A 24,822-nucleotide genomic window follows, 5' to 3' on the forward strand; every position below is an offset into this window, starting at 1 on the left:
TATATTAAATTGCTGGGATGTCTTATTTGAGTTCTTTAAAGTCATCTTGACTCACCTAAAACTTGCCTGTTTTCTTTTTTCTGTCTAGATTTACTGCTGAGCTACATGAGGTCTCTTTAGATAAGAACAGCCTCATTGGGCAGGAATTCAATGCTGGGAGAAACTCATCTTTTGTGCTGGAGGACAATGGAGGTGACCATTTAGTTTACATCCCAAGTAAAATAATAGAGCCACAAAAATTAGTGATTAACTATGAGAAAGACCAGGAAGCTGCAGAAACTACAAGTTTCACTTCTGGTAAGGAAATTTTAAAAGTTGGGAAATTTTAAATGGCCTGGATCCTCATGTTTTAATACTAGTAGAGAATCAAATTGATTAAGCAACTATTTCTTCAAATTCAAGATGGTGACGACTTCTGCTTTTATCCAAATTGAAGTAAATGGTGACAGGTACCACTAAGGAGATTGCTGATAAAAGTACTCAGTAATGTCCCTGATATTCTCAACAAAAGATATCTCTAGAATCCATAACTTAGAAGGAGCAGTGTAGAGGATATCAGAACAAAGGAGGTGTTAAAATGGCTTTTTAAAATTAACCTGCCAATGTCCCAGAATTTGTGATTACATGAGAAAGTACAAATTTAATTTTTGAGATACCCAAAATGATGGAGCAAAAAACTCCACCACTACTTACTCTCTACATTTTAAAGGCAAAGTAGTAACTATTGTCAGAATTTAATAGTTTCAAATAAAATTGATATATAAGGTTATGTCTCTATTTTCATTAAAAAGTGTGAAATTATAGACAATTCAGCCATTCAAGCTATGCATCTGGAATCTCCCAAAATGCTCATTTGACCAGAATGCCAGCATTTTAAGCATTGTATCAAAAATACCATGTGTAGTGAAAATATGCAAGCAGGAAAGAAAAAGCGGTCAATTTCTTACTATAATATTCATTCTTACAGTTTTTTGGATACATTTCATGTTTCCTGGATTCAACACATATGTCCCCATAACTATTTCTGAAATATAGTATTTGAATTTTGTCTTTAAAACAGTAAATCTTGCTTTTAGAAAAGCTACAATGAAGAATTAAAAAGTCAATAATCAACCTTTCTTTAAGAAATAAGGCATCTTAGCTTTAGAAAGAAGTGATACATTAAAATTAGATGTGTATAGTATAAGGCATTCAAGTGTATGTTTTCAAGTTAAAATGATTTTTATATATCATATAGATAGAGCCTAAACAAAAAGAATTCCATGTTTGTTCTTTTTTATGGATGTTATTAATCTTGGTTGTTCATTTTAATGATATGGAAATTATAATAGCCCTCCAGGCACAGGTATTTATGATGGTTTGTTTTATGAAGAAGAATGAAAAGTGTTCTGGCAATGTTAGAATAGGAAATTGTTATTTGCGATAGCTTTGTCAGAGGTAAGCATTTTAAAGTCTAGTCATTCGAGCACATGAATTATTTCAGGAAAGACAGATATGACCGGGTGGGGGGTTGATCACTCATCTCTGAAGCCATAATTAAATATCATTGTTCACTAGTAAATGAAAAACTTTTCAGTCCGTTTTCCAGATGTCTGAGAATCAAGATATTTAGAGCCAGTGTAAGGTTCAATTTGGGGGAAGAAATAATTGTGCATGACTCTAGCAAGGGGGAAAAATATAAATCCACCCTTCCCAACTTCTCCTGCAGTGGGCTTTAAAGTATTCTGGGAGTTCAATGGGGGCTTATGTCAGGTCGGGAGACCTGGAAACAGAGTGTCCCAGACCTAAGGGTAATGTGTTTATTTTTATCCTTCAAAATATTTCCTGAAACTCAAATCATGTTTTCTAGGGATTTTTTGCTTTCTTTTTCTTTCTCTTAAAATTGTCTTCAACCAGTTATCAAAAACTACTGAGAATTTTCTGTATAACATGTTATCCTTCTTGAGAGTAATTTGTTGTTCAGATACCCTTTTCAGTTACCAGGAGATGAGATTTGATAAGTTCTAGAAGTATTGCACAAATAAAAGGTTGATAACTTTCATAAGCACCTCCAATTGCTGTCTTCATTACTCATTTATAATATAATTCTTACAAGGTGATGGTTGAGCTTTCTACCCTTGAACTGAGAGAGTCTTGGGGAGAGTCAGTAATCCTAACCATTTAAGAAATTTAGAGTTCCCAGCATCCTGTGGGCTGGTGGTGAGCTGTATAGACCCTCTTTCACCAGAAACTCAATCACTGACTCCCTCCTCACCTCTACCTTTCCTATTTCTTCCCACCTGCTCTGATTTGCTTTGCTTTCATCTTCAATTCTATCACTTTCTCGTCCTCTCCATTCCTTAGAGCATCCCAAGGGCAACCTGAATCAGAATGATCTGGAAGTTCACCATAAACAGATTCCTAATCCCTCCTCAGAACTACTGCTTCATACTTAGGAGTGTGAACAGAGAAGAGAAAGCTACAAGTTCGATAGCCACCAGGGGTGATTTTTGTATGCCCTCAAGTTTGCCCTTAGCTATCTCTGTGGTTCTCAAAGTGTGGTCCCTACCCTGGCAGTTGCAAAATCACCTGGGAAACCACTGTAAAGGCACATTCTTAGCACTCATCTCAGATCTACTGCATCAGAAATTCTGGGTGTGGGGCTCAGCCATCTGTGGTTTAACAAGCATTGCAAGTGATTCTGATATAAGCTAAAGAACCACTGCATGTCCTACCACTTTGGTGTGCCAAATTTGGTGTGTGTTTTCAATGGAGTTGAAAGAAACTGGGTATCGAGGATCACAGGAAAGAAATTAGAATTCATACTTCCAAAGGATTCCTGTTAAACTAGGTTATAATTTTATTTTACTCATCCAAGAACATCTATCCATCTATCCATCCATCCAATATCTATCTAACAAAAACTTTCAAGATCCAGCTGCAGAGATGACCTTAGAGATTCTAGTAGGCATTTAGACCATGATATCTGCAATATAAAAATACTTTGCAAAATGTAGCCCCAACCAATTACTTAACCAATGGAATGTATTTTGTTCTTTGGAAATATGTAAGAAGAATGGATGGTTTAATTCTAAATAAATTGCAACTCAACCCAGTGATGAGCCTGGTGCTTTCATCAAAGATACTGCATTAGCCAATGTTTAAGTTATAGTTAGTCTACTTGCAAGATTAAAGAATAGAATAATATTTAATAAATGTTAAATGCCAACTCAAACTCAGCCTAAGTTTTTTTCCTGGCTTTCAACAATTCCAGACCTTAGGATAACTTCAGCTGATGCTGTTTTCAATAAATTCATTATAAAATGAAAAGCAACACTTCCCCCTTCAGACTAAGCTGCTGTTGTGCTCGAGAATTTGTGTGGGGACTCGGGATGGGGCTTAGTGATAAAGCACTTGCCTAGCATGCTCATGGCCCTAAGCATGATACCCAGTACCACAAACAAAAACCAAACCAAAAACAAACATTGAGGGAATTTGCATGGGTTTTGCTTTATTTATTTTTCTAACTTGAAGCTTATTCTGAACTATAGATCAACTTTTTTAAAAAGTCCAATACTTTTTTCTGATTTTGAATCAATCATTGGATAATAGAGCTGGAGGGATATTTAGTGATCTCCTGGTACAAACCCACCTGGGAGCAATTCTACTCTTCCTCACCCCAGGGGGCATATTGTAATATCTGGAGACTTTTAAATTGTCATAACTGGAGGGTGCAACTTGCATCTAGCAGTTGCACCATAGATGCTGCTAAACATCCTATCATGCACAGGATAGCCCCACAACAAATAATTATCAGGCCTTCAATAGTGGAAGCATCCTGCTTTAGGAGAAACCTCATGTCCCCAAGGTCATGGGACAGATGTACAACACCTCTCATCCTGTCCACTGTTCCTCTATTACACTTCCAAGATCTTGCCAATGCTTTTAAAAAAAATTATAAAGCACTATCATACCATATGAAATTTGAGTACAAAGTCTCAAACAATTTAGCATACTAAGCTATTTTTAGTGTAGAATATGTTCTTTGGTTTTTCCACAGGCTTTTTGTTTTTCGTAGTCTTATTCAATTGCATATCTTACTTTTCATATAATATGTCATAACATTTTCCATATTGCTGTAAACCTCATACTGATTTTTTCTGAATGTCCTCATGATGTTCTTTTCAATGAATGAATATATTTAACCATTTACTCTTTTGAATACATAGTTTGCTTCCAATTTTTGCTGTCATATATTAAACTTGAGTATATATCTTTACTCCATCTAAATTTAAATCTGTACTGGAATTAAACACTACAGAATTGTCTTTTGAGTCATTCATGAAATATTAACTGAAGCTCTACTTTCATATCAGTCTACTTTCTAAAGAAGAGATCAGTAGGAGAATTGTGGTCATGCTGGAATTTTAATGACATGTTTCATAAAATCCTTAGGAAATTTCAACCATCTTGGTGCTCTTTGGTAAATAAACTGAGTCTCCTCTTCATTTTAAATTGTACATCATAGCTGTTGCATTGACTTTTGCTTGGGAATTTATTGTAAATGTCATCACTATCATTTTAGTTGTCTTCTTTGAAGGTTTCACATATGGACAAGACTACTGTAAATGGAGAGTTCAGGGTATGTGAACTGTCTGAATTCAAATGTGTGCTGAGATTGCTTTTCTATAACTTGTGCAACCACTTGTTGCAACTAGTACAGCAATGTTCTATAGTATTGGTGGTATTTTTTTCATGAGGTCCCCTTTCTAATGGAATAATACTTGGATATTTGAAGTAGTAATTGGGTGATGGAGGTGGTGGCCATGTTGCTGGTGGTAATAAAACTGCTGGTGCAGGTCATGGTAGCAGTGAAGTCAATGGTGGTAAAGATGTTTGCTGTTGATGGTGAGTGGTGGTGATAATACTGTCGTTGGTGGAGCTGGCAGTAATGGAGGTAGAAGATGAGGGTTGGGTGGTGGTGGTGGTGGTTAGTTGGGTGGAGGCGAAGCCCTCAAAAAGGCTTACTCCAGAAAGAACTCTTTTAAGCATTTACATGAATTTTCCCATGATTATCCAGACATTTTTCATGTGACAAATGTGTATTTGACTCCTATTCTGAGTTAAGCCCTGAGCTAGACTTTTTTGAAGAGTTAGGGAGATTAAAAACAAAACAAAACAAAACAAAACAAAACAAAAGAAACAGAGACACAGGTCATGTCTTCAAGAAGCTTGTCGCCTGATAAGGCTATTCAGTGTGCAGGAAAAGTGCCTCATAGAAGTTGGAAAGAATTCAGTTCAACAAAAAATTCAAGTGGAATGATTCAGAGAACAATATTCCTTCCATTAAGAATAACTCTCAAAGCATTGCTTACACTGTCTGACTTGACTACTGAACAATGTGTGAGAAATAATAGTAACCACAGAAAGTGCTGCTTATTGAGTTCAATCATGAGCCAGACACCATGCAAACATCTTATATACATGATTTAATTTAATCATTAACACATTATTGTTATATTCCTTACTATTCCATTTTACAGATAAGGATACTCATGTGAGCACTATATGTATGCATTCATTTAATATGAATATATTTAATATGAATATATGTGTATTCATTTAATCTCTACAAAAATCTATTATTATATTATTCAGTTTTACAGTTGAGGACAAGATTCAAACCAATGACCATCTGCACATGAAAAAACTGGCTTAATTTTGCTTGCTTGTTACTTGGTGATGGCACTTTCTGCATTTAAAGATGAGGAAATGTATCCAACTTTGGAAATATGTTAAATTATGTGCTTACAGGGGAGAGTTATTTCAAAATAATTTTGATGGCACAATTTTAGTATTTAAAAATTTTAAATCACCTGTTTATAAACTGGAGAGACACGGAACACAGAATAGCTCCATTAAAATTAAAGTGCCAGGCCCAGGGGCCTTGGGGGCAGTGGTTCCCTAGGCATGCAGCACTTTTCCTCAGTATGCTGGTATCTTTCTGCAGCATACTTAGATGTTCTAAGAGTTTTCTATTGTTTCAGAGCATGGGATGGTCCACAAGACTTGTTCTTGTCATCTAAGAGCCACCTAGAAAAGTCCAGGCCCAAAAAAGACATTTATTCTGCCTTGGGGGAAAAGGATGAAATCTATTTTAAACACTTTGCTTGTTCAGGCAAAAAGGGGAAGAGGATTTCATAGGCAAAATAGGAAGATTTTAAATGTCTGTATTTCTCTTTGGCATAAAATCAATATACGCAGTCAGAATCACACACTTGTGCCTGCCTCCTTGCTGCCCCAGCCTGAGAACTTGACCAGTGACCTCACCAAAGAGAAGGGAGGATGGACCTTTGTTGGCAGTGTTAGGTGAAGGGGTATGTAAAGTACTGCCAGCTCCTCTGAAGATAAGCATGCATAAACACAACAGAATTATCCTCATTTCTAAGAGCATGTGTGTACTTTGTGTGTGTGTGTGTGTGTGTAAGTTATACCACTGACTTTGCATTTATTTCCTCATGGAAACTGCAGAATCTATTATTTTGGGAAGCATTTTTAAATGTCTAAGATTTTTTTCTCTTTGTTTTCTCTTAACAACTAAATTTGTGGAATATGTAGGTCAGGTTAGGCACTGTGAAAACTAATTTTCTCAAAAATCTTGTAAGTTGTAGTTTATTCTTAGGGTGTATTAGATAGTAAAACTTAGGCAGGGAGAAGACTTAGGTACATAGAGTTAATACTGAGCAGAGATGGGACTCAAACTCCAAAAGTTTTGTTCATAATTACTGCTCTACAATGCTTAGAGAAGAAGAGGATGCACATTTTATTTAAGTAAAATAATTCCTTACTTTTAGAAGAAAACAGTCTCTAGTGGCTTCAGTCAGAAGAAAATCGATTGACTGAAAATCACATTCTTCAAATCAGGGCTCTGGGTCCTTAGTGAGCTGGTTAACATGTGCTTCAGTGTTTCTGCTCCACCCTCATATGCAATATCTACTGAAAGACAGAGTTAGGTTCAAATCCCATCACTTAGAGGCTACCATTTCTTGGCCAACTCATTTACACTCTCCAAGCCTGAGTTTTCTCGTTTGTGAAATGGGACTGATGGTGATTCTACCCTCCTGGTGCCATAAGGAAGATTCGATGAAAGAATGCACGTATGGAATTGAGCACAAGACCTGAAGCAAACCCAATTTAGTACTCAGAAAGCAGAAGTGCAAAAAGAAAGCCTTGGCAACCACATGAGAAGTCATAATGTAAAATGTTAACTTGAAAAACATCAGCTATAGTTTATGTGGATGGAACCTTACACATTGAAGTAGCCTCAATGGCACATGTGGCTTGCCTCGGGAGGACACATGGCTAATTTGGCTCCTAGACAAATTCCAAGATGGACCACTGGGTAACTCATGCATGGGTTTAAGTCTCCCACAAATTCCATGAAGGGAGCATAGCTGCCTCACAGCACACTTAATCCCAATCCAAATGACTCAGGTCCTTTATAGATTGTCCCTCCCAGTTTAAATTTCCTTTCCATGCCCAATTCTCCCTAAAGTTAAAGTAGTGTATTTGGCATTGTCACTTAAATCCTTGGCCAATGTTAGGCTGATCTCTGGGGGTGCTTCCCTGAAAATCCATCCAGATTCTTCTTTCCATCCAAGTCTTGTCCACAATACAGTGAGCCAGCTCTTCTTCCCCTGCCATTCCAAGGAAATTCCTCCACAGAACCGAAGGCGGAAATTTGGCTCAGTTGACATTTCTAGGGGATACGAAGCATTGCTGTGAGCGCTGAGTATATTATACTCACACTTTTGCCAGGTTTTCTTGAAGGAAAACATTTTTGAAGTTACCATTCCTCTAAGTAAAATGAATTTAGATTCAAAATAGAATAATCACCCCTTAAGAAATCTCTGAGTTTTCAAGGCACAATCATCTACATTTAACTTCTTTGAGTCTCGTGCTGGTTTTATAAAGTAAGGAGGAAACCTATTTTTACAGATCTTTGTAGATCTTGAAAATTGTTTTGCTGGGCATTTTAGGAAAGAATTGAAATTTTGCTCATTTATAAAAAGAAAACTGAAAAAAATAGTCATTTTTTTCTGCTGTGGGCATGTATGAAAAAATATTTCACTGCCATAGTAAGTCAATACTTCTTATATCATAACATATATGAAATTCTTTCCCCTATGTTTTTACAAAGAAGCCGAAATACCATAGAAGGAAAACAGAGATCTTGGTGGCAAAGCCAGTAATGGTTATTCAAGTCCAGAATTGTAAACTCCAAAAGGCAGAAATGTTCATTTAATTGATCTGCATGATTCCTAACACACCATGAGAATTCTAGAGATGTTTTGGTGGTGATGTACATTATATAGTGTACGCAGCAAAGAAGAATGCAAGCCATGTACTGTTGTCTTTACTTTTTGTTTTGTACTTGGTCGTTTAAACAGGGGCCTAACATCTCCATCAGAAATTCTAGGAAGAGTTTGAAACTGGGTTTTGTGGAGAGGAATGGGAGGCTGATAAACTTAAAATGTGCTTGTGAAATGCAAAATGCTGCTTGGTGCTATAAATGCATTAATGAAGGAAGTATCTGGTGCAAAAAGACCATTTCTTAGTCCTCTGGGAGAAGAAGGAGAACATGGAGCATCTCAAACGAGATGGTTAATTTCCACGTACTAGAACTGCCCAAGATGGAATAAAAAAAACTGGATTTACCTCTCAATTGAAATAACCAACTGGGAAAAATATAGATGAAACAACAGTTTCTAAGACACTGGCAACTGGGAAATGAGAATCAGTGATTCTGAGAGATGGGAAACAAATGAGTGAATGCTACAACTGCTCCAGTTTATTGCCTTGAGAGAGTTTCCAAGCCATGGTGCAGGAAGGGGGAGTGCTGGTAGAGCCCATTAAACTCCCAGAGTTGAGGAGGCATAGCTGGGAGTCCAACGAGACAAAGGGGCTAAGTTGCACATGGAGTCTCCAGGAGATCTGCAGGTGGTCTCCTGGATGGTTCAGCAAAACTCTGATAGCATGAGCATGTGAGGAAATCACCCGAGCCTGGGGAAAGATCCATTTGCAAGGCATATAGTACCAATCACTCACACAGGGCCAGCAACAGTGCCTTTCCCACCTGCAAGGCTGGAATAGCCCATAATCCATAGATACTTAAAAGAAACCTCAGGAAGGCATTGGTTTATTTATGTCTTACCCTAAATTAAACACTGCTCCGAATTTGCCTAACAAATCACAACAGCAAAACCCAAAAGGATCACACTCGCTCCATGTAGTGTAACTTTCTCTGAACCAAGCACATGAATGTTTATGAGAATCCAAAGGTATCCCGCAACCTAACAAGGAACATTACAACCTAAGAATAAAAAAATACAAAAAGACACAGCCAGTAGCGCAGAATGGAATCCCTCAAAACCAAACCAGAAATGGCATAGATGTTAAAATTAGCAGGAAAAGATATTAAAACAGTTATTATAAGCATACTCCATGTTACAAAGTCAAGTAGAAACATGGGAGATGCAAAAAGAAAATTTATATAGAATTTGTAAATATGAAAACTGTAAAGTCTAGGATGAAAAGTACCCTGGGTGGAAGATTAATGACAGATTAGATTTGGCCAAAGAAAGAGTGAACTCAAAAATGTAGCAATAGAAATTATTAAAAATGAAACACAGGAAAAAAAGATAAAAAAATAGAATGAACATCTGTGAGTTTCAATATTTTTCCAATAATTGATAGAAAAGGTAGAGAAAAATTCAGCAGAATATAGATTTGAACAGCACCATCACCTAATTTGACCTAGTTCACATTATAGAACACTCCACCCCACAGCAGAATACACATTTTTTTCAAGAGCACATTAAACGTTTGTCAAAATAGGCCATGTTGTGGGCCATCAAACAAAGCTTAAGATTTTAAAAGATTCAAGTCATACCAAGTATATTCTCTGATCTAAACAGAACTAAATTAAAAATCAACAGTAGAAGAATCTTTGAAAAAAAAAAAAAAACACCTCCAAGTATTTGGAAACTAAAGTACTTTTAAACAATCCATGCTCAAACACAGGAAATCAAAAGGGAATTAGAACAAATTTTTAAGTGAATGAAAATCAAATCAATATACAGAATTTGTGAAATTCCACTAAAGCAGGACTTATAAGGAAGTTTACAACATTTATCCCTGCATTGATAAAGAAGAAAGATTTCAAATCAATGACCTCAATTTCCATTTTAAAAACCCAGAGAAGAAAAAGGAAGTTAATCCTAAGGTAAGCAGAAGAAAACAATAAAGTTTAAGTGGAACTCAATGAAATAGGAGAAAACCAACAGAGAAAAATCAATAAACCCAAAAGTTGTTTCTTTGAGAAGATCAATAAAATTAATAAACCTATAATCAAATTCACCAAGTGGAGGAAAAAGACACAAGTATCAGGAATGAGAGAGGAGGTATATTCAGATATTAAAAAGAGATTAAAATTATGAATAATTTTTGTATATAAATAGCTGATGTGAAATACCTCTCATGATGCAAAATGTACCAAATCTCACTCAAAAGAAATAAACCAAATAGCATAAACATATTACCATTACATATTACACGTGTTGAATGGTAATAGCTCTCTGTGCACTCTGTGAAGATGGATTTGGAGAATTCCTTTGGGGACAAGTACTGTGATCAATTAGTGATGTCTGTCATGGGTATGGAAATGAGACATGGTGATACCCGAGGCCATGTATTTTATATCCCTGGCTAGGAATTTCAAGCTTATCCTTCTACTGAGTGACTTAATTGTGTTGCAGGACTTGAAAATCATGGCAGAAAAGAAGAACCCGGTTTTACTTCTGAACCTGGAGATGCCTCTCTTCAAGAATATTACATGGATGTGGCTTTCCTCATTGATACTTCCCAAAGAGTAGGAAATGATGAATTTAAGGAAGTGAAAGGTTTTATAGCCTCAGTGCTTGATTACTTTCATATCACCCCAGATCCACTGACCTCCACCTTAGGAGACAGAGTGGCTGTCCTGAGCTACTCTCCCCCAGGCTATCTGCCCAACACTGAAGAATGCCCTGTCTACCTGGAATTTGATTTGGTAACTTACAACAGTATATACCAAATGAAACACCATCTCCAAGACTCTTTTCATCAGCTCAATGGAGATGTTTTTATTGGTCATGCCCTGCAGTGGACAATTGACAATGTCTTTGTAGGCATCCCCAATCTGAGGAAAAACAAAGTTATCTTCATAATATCTGCTGGTGAAACCAACCCTCTAGACAAGGAAGTCTTAAGGAATGTATCTCTGAGAGCCAAGTGTCAAGGCTTCTCTATATTTGTATTTTCTTTTGGTCCTGTACACAATGACAAAGAATTAGAAGAATTAGCCAGCCACCCCCTCGATCAACACCTGGTCCAGCTTGGCCGGATTCACAAGCCAGATTTGAACTATATCATCAAGTTTATCAAGCCCTTTGTCCACTTAATCAGACGTAAGTCATTCAAGATTTTTCTCTTGCATTGCTTTGCCCCTCCCATGTTTTTATTGGTGCATTATACTTGTACGTAATGGTGGGATTTGTTGTTACATATTCATTTTCTTCTATTCCTTTTACGATAGATTTTCCTCTTTGTGTACAATCCATCAGCAGATTTAGTCAAACAATCCTCACCTCAGTTTGGAGAGGAGGGATATAAGTGAATAAGGAGTAGTGAAAAATCTCAGAGAAAAATCCCAGGTCTTCATGACCTTGAACATAGTTGCTGCACTCTCAAAGTTTTTGCCAGGAAATCCTCACAAGGTGGAAAAATTTCCTTTAACCTTAATCTGTGAGTATTTACTACATGCCAGGCTCTTTGAATGGATTATGTCATTTAATCTTCATAATCCCTTTTGATGAGGAAAAATGTTGAGGTTCAGAGACATTAAATGCATTGCTTAAAAGTTTAGAATTAATAATTGGTAAATTCTAGACTTGCCTCCCCTATCCCTGACCCCTTTTGTTCGTCAAACTATACTTCAATTACTAAACTCTTAACAAGGTTTACTGCTATAATAAATAATATTCCACTGCTGCTATCCTCCACCTGATCCAAGGGCTCGTATTTTATTCTGTCATCATAAATGATTTTTGGCTCTGACTTGAATTCTTATGAGCCGTAGGCACAAATGTTTTCCGGAGCCTTGTCCCAGAAAACTAGCTCAGGAATAGTCACGCAAGGGTTTTTCATGGTGTCTTTACACGGTGGGGCTCTAAGAGTGTGTCCTGCCCCTGTCCTCATTTTTTAATTTTGGAGTAACACACTCGAGATCTTAATGTATTAAACAAGTGCTGGGAATCAGGGATGGGACAGAGGTCGCTACTGAAGAGTTGTCTGTAGCTGCTGGAAGTTTGCTAGGGTTTTGCAGGGAAGCGAGCTTTCTGGTATTCACAGAGTCCCAGGACTCACATAGTCCCCAGGAATTCTGGGATTAGGAGTTACGTTTAGTAGAAGGAAAAAAAAAAAAAAAAAAAAAAATTTAAAAAGTAGACAATTTCAATAGTAAACGAGTTTTCTAGAAAGATCCTCCATTTCCAGGAAGAAAAACAAATGTTAGGAGGAATTAAGAGATGTCCCTGAATTGTATCACAAGTTTGTGACATACACAGCATAGGAATTTTTTTTTAACCCATTTACTTCTGAATCTTGTGGACTTGGCCAACAATAAGGTATTTTAATGTCAGAGTGCACCTCGTTTGCCTAGTCCCTAATAAAGTTAACTTGTTCTTGAAAATACTGCCAGCTACAGGAAAAGATGAATTGACCTTGGGTGATAGTCATAATATGGAAAGGGAAAGTTTAACTAGCTTACTGTCTCTTTCCAGGTGCTATCAACAAATATCCCACCAAAGATCTGAGAGCTAAGTGTGTGAACATCACCTATCCCAGTCCGGAGGATGCTGGCATGGAAGATACTGTATTGTGAGTTGAGAAATCCCAAGTTTGGGAAATATTTAACTGGAAACAGTCCTTAAGAAATAATGTGAAGCAAATGCATTTTAGTTTTCAGGAAGCAAGTTTTGGGGTGTGTGAGTAGGTTAAGTGCTATGGATTGTGATAACAACACAGGTCTGCAGTTAGAAGCAGGTAGAAATGACCTGAAGTAGAACTATGTTTCCATTTTCCTTCCTTTTATCAAGAAACAAACAAACGAACCTCTTCTTTGGAACTTATTAGCAATTAAATAAAAAACTCGAATGTTGGGTAGTGCCAAAACAGAAAACTTAAGATATCAAAACTTGGAGCCGAAGAAAAACATGAAAAATAAAATAAAACAAAACATTGTCATTTAGAAAAGAAAACACATGTGAAGATTGACAGGAAGGATTCTTTCAAGTTTGACTTTGCAAAGTCCAACCCTAAGTACTCAATAAAAATTCAGTGATGAACACAGTGTTGTCTTGGAGTTCTGAGATGGTGAGACAAATAAATGCCTAATTTCCCTTCAGAATATTAGAAAATTGCCCCTGAATCAAATTCCTTCCACAAATTACATTGGACTATTCCAGTCACATACATAAAATGGATTCCTCTTATATTATCTGGATGTATTTACATTTAATCTTGCAAGAGACTTGACTAACCAATTTTTCATCTCTTTTTCTCTATCACTTCAGACTTATTCCTGAAGTCTATGAAATAGAGACAGAAAACAGTGAGCTGTTTGGTGAATTTGGTTCCCAGGAGCAGCATCTCTTAGTACTGGGGAATGATCATAGTAATGATTCTGGGACCACTGATGATCTGATCCAGAAGTTGTACTTGCTCTTTTCACCTAGAGAATCGATGGTAAATGACCAAGAAGAGGCACATTCAGAAGAAACTACAGCTACAGTCAATGACAGACAGCAAGGAGGAAAAGGTAATGTTGGGTACCATTGTTGAAGACCCTGATGTAGTTTGGTTATTTGGATTTTCCCCTGGTGGAAGATGAGCAGTGAGACTGTATTCAGGCAGGTGGAGATGATGGGACAAAAAAGGGGATCACCATCCAGGGCTCCAAGGGGGTCCCCCAAATAAGGAAGCAACACAACTCTGGAAAATCAAAAAGGGAGTCAGTTGTGTTCAAAGCAACCAGAACTGGAAGAGTGTAAAGACTTGGTTTAGAGTCAGGGACCCAAGAAATGAGAGAATACAAGAAAGGACGGCAGGTCCTGAATAAGAGGAACCCAGTCCCCTGGGGCAGAATGGGGTGAGGAGCCAACACTTGAGGTCTTCCTTCTCCCTGTTCAGCTAGGGCTGTCTTGGTTTGAGATGACGGTTCCTCGCTGAGCCCTGGTTTTGGTGGGGCTTTGAGAAGAGAAGGTGTCTGTGGTTCTGAGATCCATGTGGAGGCCAAGGACAGCTTCTTGGGCTGGATGGGGAAATGGTCATGTCCCTGCAGCTTAAGGAAAAACAGGGGATGGAGAATGGGGAGCCAGAATGGGCTCCAGGGAAGTCACCCACAAGTCCTTGCTGTGTACCAGCATCTTGTGGGAAATTATTTTAAAATAAACATTCCTGGGTCTGTACTAAAGGTGAAAATATGCATATCCAGTGACCCAGCAATTTTTCTCCATTGTGAAAACCCAACAGAAATAAATACATATAGCACCCAAAGTCACATACTATAATATATACAGAAGCACTATTTGTAGTGGCCCTTAGTGGTAACAAAAATATTCAACAGCATAGATTAAAAAAAAAAGTTGGTATATTTATGTCATTAAACACTATATAGTATGTATATATAATTCAGAAAAAGCTAAAGTTACAAAATAGTTATATTTAAAGACTACATACATACATAATTTTAGATATGGGCATAATTATAGATATATAGCAAGATGTGACAAAATTAACAAAATGATGAAAAAGGAAACAAAGATAGGAAAGTATGAAAATATAGATAGAAAAGGAGAAAGATGTAAGAAAATGATAATTAAATATGGTGTTAGTCAAATTTTTGTTACCGTGACTGAAATGCCTGACAAGAATAACTTGGAGGAGGAAAGAATTACTTTGGCTCATGGTTTCAGAGGCCTCAGCCCCTGGTCAGCTGGCTCCATTACTCTGGGTCTGAAGAGAGAAGGAGAGAAGGGTGTGGCTGAGGAACGCTGTCAGCTCACAGCAGCCAAGAGAGGAAGAGAGCAGGAAGGGGCGAGGCACAGGTAGAGTCCTCAAGGCCACAGCCCAGTGACCCACTTCCTCCAGCCATGCCCCACCTGCCTAAAGTCACCACCCAGCAGTTCACTCAGATTCCTAATTCATGAAATGGATTAATCCACTGATGAGGTTAGAACCCACATGATCTAATCTTTCAACATATGACTTTTTTGTGGGGGGAAGAGGAACTACCAGACCCAACCATAACAAATATAAATATGATGAAATATCTGGTTCTACCCCAAATGGAGTAAGTCTGTTTTAGCCTAAATGTGGAGTGAGACATAGTATCCATCCTTCCTACCAATGACAACTGAAAATTTTGGAAGAAATACAAAAAGCAACTACCTGAGGACTCTGAAAAATGAATACAAGCAGGTGTATTGTGAAGAGGCATTTTTTCTCATTTCCTTTTCTCTTTTGTGACTGCATGCTGAGGGCTGCCCCAAGTACCAGGACTCTGTGGTGACAGTGGGGCAGGTGGCTAAAACACAATAGAAACCCAGCTTCATGGCAAGAATACCTAGGAAAAGGAGCCCCTGTGTCAAAGACAGTAGAAGAAACCCTCATTTCCCCCTTTTTCTCTCATGGTTTTGCTCAGAAGGTAGGCAGGTGGGAGCTGAGTAGAAAGCTAGTCAACTAAGTTAAAGAAGAACCCTATCTTCCTGACCAGAGGAACTGGGACAAGAGACCTTGTGGCCAAGCTCATGTGGACAGGCCAGCTTTGGAATGGAAACTGGACCACTACCCACAGAAGGCAGCACAATACTGACATTCTGAATCCCTGTTGAGGTTGATTTCCTGCTAAACCCAGCAAACGGTACTAAATTTCCACAGAGACCATAATCAGGCTTGGAATTTATACAACATAATTTTCAAAATGTTCAAGATACAGTCCAAAGTTATGCAATTTACAGAGAACCAGGAGTGTGAATAATTCTTGAAGGAGAAGATCATCAACAGATGCCAACCTCAAGCTGACTCCGATGTTGAAATTATCAGATAAAGACATTAAAGCAGCTATTATAACCATACTCCATGAGGTAAAGAAAAACACTCGGAAATGAATAGAAATAGATATTTGAGCAGGGAAATTGAGATTGCACAAAACAACCTAAAGGAGATTGTAGAACTGTAAAACATGACAGGTGAAATTTAAAAAATTCTTTGGATGGACTCAGTAGCAGAGTGAAGATGATAGCGAAAAGAGTTAGTGAACTGGAAGAAAGGTTAATTATACACCCTGAAGAGAGGAAAGAGACTGAGGAAAATGAAGAGAACCGTGGAGACTTGAACAGTATCAGCATATCGAACTTTCACTTGACTGCAGTTCCAGGAGCATAGTAGAAAGAGATTTATGCAGGAAAAAAAAAAAAAAAAAAACTTGAAGAAATAATGACCCCAAATTTCCCAAATTGGTAAAAGCTATAAATTTACAGATTTTAAAAGCACAGTGAGAACCTGACTCAGGCACAACATAATCTGACTGAGACAAACAAAGTATGTAAAAAAAAACATCTGAAGCAGCTGGGAAAAAAACGACATGTTCCTAATTGTAATATGAGGGAACAACTATTCAAATAATCATAGATTTCTCACCAGAAACTGCCCAGGCCCTGGAACAACTTTTGTTTTCTTTGAAGTGCTGAAAGAGAAGAAGTATGAACACAGAATTCTGTAGCAGTGAAAATATTCCTCTGGAATGAGGGTGAGACAATGTTCACATTCTGAAATTAAAGACAGTCTCAGATGAAGAAAATACAGTATTTGCTGCCAGTACACCTGTTCTAAGAGAGAAATAGGGTGTGACATTCGGGAACTGGACTGATGCCAAACAGCTGAGTGGGTGGGCAGAGACGTGCTGGGCAGGCAAAGCACAAAAAGAGGCACAAAAGGAGAAGTTAAGGGAGTGTATTAGTCAGCTTCGTGTTGCTGTGACCAAAAGGCCTGACAAGAACAATTAGAGGAGGAAAAATTTATTTGACACATGGTTTCAGAAGTCTCAGTTCATAGATGGCTGACTTTATAGCTCTGGGCCCAAGGTGAGGCAGAACATCATGGTGGAAGGGTATGACACCAGGAAGCAGAGAGAGTTCCATCCACCAGGGACAAAAATATAAACTCCAAAGGTACACCCCTAGTGACCTACCTCCTCCAGCCACACCCTACCTGCTTATAGTTACCACCCAGTTAATCCATATGATTGGATTAATATACAGTGATTATGATATCTCTCGTAATCAAGTTGTTTCACCTCTGAACATTCCTGCGTTGTCTCACACATGAGCTTTTGGAGGCCACGGCACATCTAAACCATAACAGTATGTGACTGGAGGGGAAGCTGGCCGAGGCTGAGAAAGTTGTTTCAGGCACAGCTTACCCATGTAAAGGGCTCATAAAGATAATTTTGTACATCTGAGCTCACTGGATTCTCTCCAAAACCTGTACAGGAGGCGGGAATCAATATTCCTACTCTGCAGGTGGAGAAACAGAGGCTCAAAGAGGCTTAGTGCTTTGCTGGAGCATAACAGTGACTCCATCACTTCTGATTCAGTGCTTTCCCAATGTCTGCAGGAAGGAATTTTGGGTAGATCAGAGACAGAAGGAGTAGGCAAAAGAGGGGATGTCTTATTCTGCTAAGACAGCCATCACACATACCATATGCTAGGTGGCTTACACAAGACTAATCTATTTTCTCCCAGTTTGGGGGACTGGAAGTCCAAAATCAAGGTGCTAGCCTATATGGCTTATTTTTTATTTTTTGGTACCAGGGATTGAACCCAGGGGCACTTAAAACACTGAGCCACATCCCCAGCCCTTTTTATGTTTTATTTTGAGACAAGGTTTCACTAAGTTGCTTAGGGCCTTGCTAAGTTGCTGAGGCTGGCTTTGACCTTGTGATCCTCCTACCTCAGCCTCCCAAGCAGCTGGCATACAGGTGTGGCCCATTGCTTCCCAACTGCCTATATGGCTCTTGATGGGGGCTCTTTTTCTGGCTTACAAAAAGTCACCTCCTTACTGTCCTCACATAGTAAAGGAGAATCCTGGTGTCCCTTCCTTCTCTAATAAGGTCACCAGTACTATACCATCTGGGTTCCACTCTTCTGACCTCATTTGATTTTACTTACCTCCTTAAAGGCTCTATCTCCAGTGTTATCAAATGTCCTCTTAGGGCTTCAAAATATAAAATATTTTCAAAATATGAATGGGGTAGGGCACAATTCAGTCCATATCAGAGATATACTTAGCAATGTAATCACAGAAAAGAGCCCTGTAAATCCAGTGATTCTTAAACTTATTACTTTAGTACCACCTGGATATTTTTTGAAGTCTAAAGTCCAGGCCATGTCCTACATCAATTAAAGTATATGTTCTGGGGGAGAGATGTAGGCCTTAGCAATCTTTGGAAGCTCTCCAGGTGATTTCAATGTACAATCAAATTTGAAAAAACCTGCTATAAATTCTGATTAAATCAGTCCAACTGGATATATCAAGGGGGCTGTTGCTGAAGATGATAAGGTCGGTAAAATCAGAAGGATTATCATTAAGTGAGCATCACCAATGCCGTTCTTATTATCATACTTCATCATCTTTCCTCCAAAAGTCTTCTAGATTTTTCTATTGTAAATAGACTATACATCTAGGTATAGATGGTGTCTTTAATCCTTTCCTCAGAGCTCTCTGGCCAACAGCTTGGTTTGGTGACAGCTGGCTGGGCCTGCTCTGTGAAGCCAATGACTCTTCAAAACATATCAGTTTAGGGTTTTTTATTTTTCTTGGATTCATGGAAGCTTAGAATTTGAAAATCAGAGTGACTTTGGAAATCACTGACTTCTTACAGATAAGGAAATGGAAGCTACAGACATCTAAAGTGTCTCCCTTAAGAATATTCTGAAATGAAAAAGAACCAAAGTAACGCCATTTTGTTCTGACCTGACTCGATTGTATGCTTGCTTGTAAGGTTTTCCTTTCGGCTTCCTGAAGCCGTACCTATGCTGCCAGTACAGTAGGACCTTCCTGCTTCCCTGACTATGGCCCTGTTGTGTAACAAAAGATTCTGAAATTGTAATCAAAACAATTCTCTCATGTAATCAAAATATATGCCTCAACAGGGTCCTTCTGACCTACTTGTGCCTTAATTGTTCTTGTGTTTTTTGCCTTTATAAACTCTGTACTTCCAAAATTCAGGGGCTGGGGGTTCTTTGAGGCGTTAACCTGCTCCCAACCACCACTTTCCTGGCATGCCATTAAAGGACCTTTTTTTCTCTTTCAATTTGGTATGTATGGTGGTTTGTAATTCTTGCACACTCCGTAACAGTCCCTAGCACTCAATCAGTGGTGTTTGTCATAATGATTTGCACTCTTTAGTTATGCTTATATACACTCTATAGTTATGCTTATATAATAAATTTCACCTTAAAGTCAGGCCATGGCAAGGAAAGTATATCTCTCAGTTATGGAAAGTTGGAGATGATACATAGAAAACTCAAAGCACACAGTGCCCAGCACATATAATAATCTAGTATTATCCCTGTATGAGTTACTGAAGTCTGATAATATATTGACAACTGAAGAAAAAAAATTCCTTGTGCAAAATTATCAGGCTTTGTATTTGCTCATCTTTTGTTTTCCCAAAGAAGAGTTGTCTTTTCTTTTTACCTGCCCTTTTTGCTGACATTTTAATTTTATCTATCTACCTAATAGATTTTCTGTTTGCTCATTAACATGTACATTTGCAAGATTTTAGTGTATCTTGTTAAAGCATAACTGTGTCCCTTTTCCCCTTATGCCAATCCAGGACTTGTTTCTTAGTCTTTATTTCCCAATCATTAAATGCAGTGTTTCTCTAGTGTGATCATTAGACCAGCAACACAGCATCATCTTGGAACTCATTAGAAATGCAGATTTCTGGATTCCTCCTCCAGATCTACTGAATCAGAAACTCTGGAGATGGGTCCCTCCAGGTGACTCTGGTGCAGATTAGAGTCTGAGAACTCTGACTTTGTGCTATAGATATTGAGCTTGAATCAGCCTTTTTAAATTGGAGTCCTTTCACTAGATATTAATAGGTATTGGGGATGGGCATCCTGTCCTCTGGACATCACTGATAAGTATGTGTCCTCTTTGCAGGACTTTTCATTGTCTTTAAGGGGTTGATAGTTATTGTGACTCTGAGAGAACAGCTACAGTCAAAACAATTTGACTACAGAATCTTTATTAGGGAGCATAATATGGGGCTAGTGTTTATAGCAACCACTTTGGGAAAGAATTGAAAGAATGAATCCTGGGGCCAGACATGGATTTGCATCCTGTTTCCACAATTACTGATTATGGGATCTTGAGCCTGTCACTTTGAACCTCTGTTTCCTCATTCCTCATGAGGATAATAATAAACCTTATGCCATAGGCTAATGAGAGCGTAAGTGGGTGTAAAGTGTATCAAACAGTACTCAGCCCAGAGTAAAAGCTTCATAAATGTTATCTGTTATTTCAAATTATGATGATGATGATAGTAGTGATGATGACAAAAATGGCATTAGAGCTGATGGCCTTGGTGAAGAGAACACCAGACTGGGAGTGAGGCCACCAGGTGCTAGTTTGGGTCTATCATTTTCTAACTTTGTGGTCTCTAAGGGTCACCTGATTGATGTAGTTCTCAACTTTCTTACTGTATGTTGAGGAGTATGGGTGAGGCCAGTGTTTTTCATACCAGAGTACATATATCAGGGTGTGCAGGGGGACACACAAAGATTTTCCAGTGCATGGATTTCTGAAAGCAAGACTTAAAGGCACTCTACCTGAGAGTGTATTTGTGTCTGAGGAATCATGGAAGACCTTATTTCCTTTTCCAAATGCCTCCAACCTCACACACACAGAGTGGCACATCTCCTCAATCTGATTGTGGTGTTCTGGCCCAGATGTAATCCACCCCCCTCAGGGAGACATTGGAGACGGGGTGGGAGTTGTCACACCAGGAGTCAAAATAATAGTGAAGAACTATCCATCTAATTCATAAATGCATTTCCAATAAAAATGTTTACTTTCTGCTTTGGTTGAATTACCACAACTTAAATATTTGTGCTGTTGTAAATGATTCCAATGATAATCCAGCTAGATTAAATTTTAAAGCAGAAGCTTATAGGAAAAATTTAACACACACACACACATATACATGTTGCATATACATTTCCCCTTGCAGAGAATTATGACTAGGTAAACAGTAAAAGATTTTAAAGCATATACATATGCTACAGTTAGAATGAAATTCTATGGGAGGAGTTAAATGGAAATACAAGTTTAAGGAGAGAAATGAGCAGTATAAAATATCCGACTTTTAAACTGAACATGTTTACATACATGTTAATGGATAATGGTGATATCAAATCACTGTGAATTTAGATTTCATTGAATACGTTAAAAGAGAGATGTGAAAGTTTTATTTTTACATGTTTTTACAATATGTCACCAGATTACACATTTTCAGATGAGATCTGGTGCATTCAGAGTGGTATGGTTGTAGAGAGATTACACATTTTCAATCGTTTAAACTTATAATGAAAAATAATCAGCTGTTAACTTTAAAATGTGCAAGAAGTACATAATTGCTTTTCCTTTGGAGTGGCTATGTAAGCAAAAATGGCTAGAACCTCTCTAAGATTCTTAGGCCAGCTTCCCCTGAAGCCCACCCTGAGCTGAGAATCTATGTGCATGTGATCTGTTGAGGAGGTGATGGCAGGAAAGGCAGGAACCAATGCAGGAAGCAAGACAGGACAGGAGCCGAAGCCCAGCAAGGGTGTCATCTCAGCAAAGTCCCATAGAGGGCAGCTGAAGCCTGGTCCTTCCAGGGAACTCAGGTGTCTGCGGTAGGCTGCAGTGATGTCCTCAGGAGGCAAGGAAATTGGATTTCTTACTCCCTCCTAGATCAGTGATTGGTCAGAAGTGGCCATAGGGAGGGACACAAATTCCAGGAGGGTTGTAAGCCCCAGGCACTCAAGGGGCAGGTAGTCAGGTCAGCTCCAGGAGCCCAACAGCAGTCCTCTGAAGAAAGGCCGGTGCTGGTGCTGGAATTTAGTAGTGGTTGGGGGTCAGGGAAGAAGAAGGGGAGAAAAAGGGGAAAGTGGATCGGAAAGGGATGTTGTCTCATAATTAATGCAATGAAAAGGTCAAAGAGATTCTGAGCTGAGCCCTGACATTGCCTATACTGCACATTCTTCCAAAAACCTATCTAATGATGCCAGATACTAAATTTGCTGAGCAGAGACTTTCCAATCACTAAGAAGTGTACCTACAGTTCTATTTATATATTGCTCATTTATGTCTGTTAACACATCAGAATTTTATTTTAACTATTGAAAATGGCAAAACTACTTGTGTTTGTTTTGTATGTGGCTTATAAAGGAAGAGTTGGCTGTACAGGGAACATTTAAGTAAATATAGTAACATTAAGAGCAGTGTATATTTTTCTGTTTTGCAGATGGCGAGGACACAAAATGATTATAAGTAGAAAAGAAGACAGCTCCTTGGGCATGTGTAATCTCATGTGGTTCTAACCAAAAAGTATGAAAAATCTTTTAGAAGTGATGTTAAGAATTTTCCTCAAAACAACTGGATAAGTGTGCTAAATTTTGTTCTTGTTCTCAAATTTGAGAAAGACTTTTCTGAATAAAGACATCAATGACCAGACCTAAGAAATTAGGAATGATGTCATTTTTCCTGAGAACTGGGAAAACTGAATTTGGAAAGAGTTAACTGAACCTTTTCTTTGAGAGCTTTGTTCATTAGTTTTGATCCATTTGGATGATGTAGCTGTCTAAAGATGATATTTGCAATAATTTTAATCATACCTATATCTCAAATTGAACTCTGGAGTAAAAAGAATTTAGAATGTCCTAGGAACATCTTTTACCCATCTAAGAAGTGGGAGCACATGCCCGTGTCTTCAATTCCCATATGGCTCTAATTTTGCATCTAGCAAAAGCCTTCTTCAAACTGCTATGAGTATGGATGTCCTTCACTAGGACATTTAAAAAAAATGGAATTCATGAGAAATAAAAATTGAGAAGAAGGTAATCTCATGAGTTGCTATTTATGTTTTAGCATGCTTTGCTTTGTGTGTACTTAATTTTTGATGAAAAAAAAAACTTGGAAATGCATGAATACTAAATATGACCAGAGCTGTTCTTAAAAATTACAATGCAGCAGAAGACAATTTCTCAAATAAAACCAAGTCTGACAGAAACTTGTTCTGTTCATTTTATTTTATTTAACTATAGACCCATAGTTAGAATTAACTCAGACTCATCAGAATACAAATGAAGGAATAAACATCTTTGGAAAATACATGTAAAATATAAAATAAACCAGTAGTCTTAAAAATCATTACATTTGGTCAAGGCAACACATAATAACAAATCAGTGAGTATGTATTATATAAAAAATAAGATCTCTGTGTTTTTCACATAATTTTCCTAAATGTTGTTTACATAATTTAAAAATAACCTAATCAATTAATTCTAGATTAGATTGTCATATTTTTAAAGTATCATTTATTGCTGTATGGAAACATCTATAGTAAACTCTACTCATTTAATACTTTTATTTTTCCCCAAGCACCCTGATATGTGTGTGTAAATGGGTATCAATATATGCATAATGAATACATCAGATCCTAAAATCAGAAAGTGATATGGGTTGTCAATAATAGAAAACCACAGGACCTCCCACTGCTGAGAGGAACATAACTGTTACAACTTTGAACAGCATTTTAACAATACATAGTTAGATATCTCACAACCCAGCTGTCTTGCTCCTAGATCTATGCAGCCATGTGTGAGAAGCTCCTCACTCAGGAACACAAGCAACCAAACATGTTCATTGCAGTCTTGTGGGTTTTAGCAACGATTTGAAACCAACATAAATGTCCTAATGTAGCATTTTCATACAAGGGAATATGATACTGGTTAAATTGAGCTGCATCTGGAGCAGCAGCTGTAAACATGGACAGATCTCAAAGATGATGTCGAGGCAGGAAGAGTGGCAGAAGGATACGTTATGACATCATTAATACTACATTTTGAAACCTGGGAAACAATGCTACTTATTGTTTATGACTACTGACAACTCTAGTGAAAGCTAAGAGGCACACATGGAGATGACAGACGCCAAACTCCAGAGTGGCTATCTTTCAGCAGGGAAAGGTAAAGCAGGAGTCCAGTTGTCATTGTAATGCTTATTTCTTAACCTGGGGGGATGGAAAAATGCATATTTCTTACATTATTCTTTAGAGATTTTTGTATGCCTGATGTTTCATAAATTTGAAAGAAAATTAGACCTGAAAAAATAAATTCAAAATTCAAGTAAATCCTTATGCTATATCTAAGACCATGTCAGGAATTGGGAGGGATTTTTAAAAATAGATAATCTCTTTGCCCTGGAAGAGTGTGCTGTTAGCCAAGGTCGCCAGAGTTAGTAACATTCCAAAATAATGGTGAAAACTTGTCCTCTTCACAGACAGGCCACATAATTTTGATCGGTGTATAAAATTAGTTTATGTCACTCTGAGTATGCATTCACTTTTGATGTAAATTTTACATATAAATAGTTCGAAGGCATATAGGACATAGAAAAATTGGATGCATATAA

General features: G+C 37.8%; 1 protein-coding gene across 1 annotated transcript in view; it reads left to right on the forward strand.

Moving 5' to 3' along the window:
• Positions 1-23,374, forward strand: part of COL6A5 (collagen type VI alpha 5 chain) — a 149,322-nt gene extending 125,948 nt beyond the window's left edge. The window contains exons 37-41 of the mRNA XM_079101329.1: positions 89-297; positions 10,797-11,486; positions 12,861-12,957; positions 13,653-13,897; positions 22,655-23,374. Of these exons, the coding sequence (XP_078957455.1) occupies positions 89-297; positions 10,797-11,486; positions 12,861-12,957; positions 13,653-13,897; positions 22,655-22,674 (1,261 nt within the window). The 3' untranslated portion in view covers positions 22,675-23,374. The remainder of the gene's footprint in view (positions 1-88; positions 298-10,796; positions 11,487-12,860; positions 12,958-13,652; positions 13,898-22,654) is intronic.
• The last annotated feature ends 1,448 nt before the right edge of the window (positions 23,375-24,822 follow it).

Source organism: Sciurus vulgaris, assembly GCF_902686455.1.
Source record: "Sciurus vulgaris genome assembly, chromosome: 10".
Taxonomy (NCBI): Eukaryota; Metazoa; Chordata; class Mammalia; order Rodentia; family Sciuridae; genus Sciurus; species Sciurus vulgaris.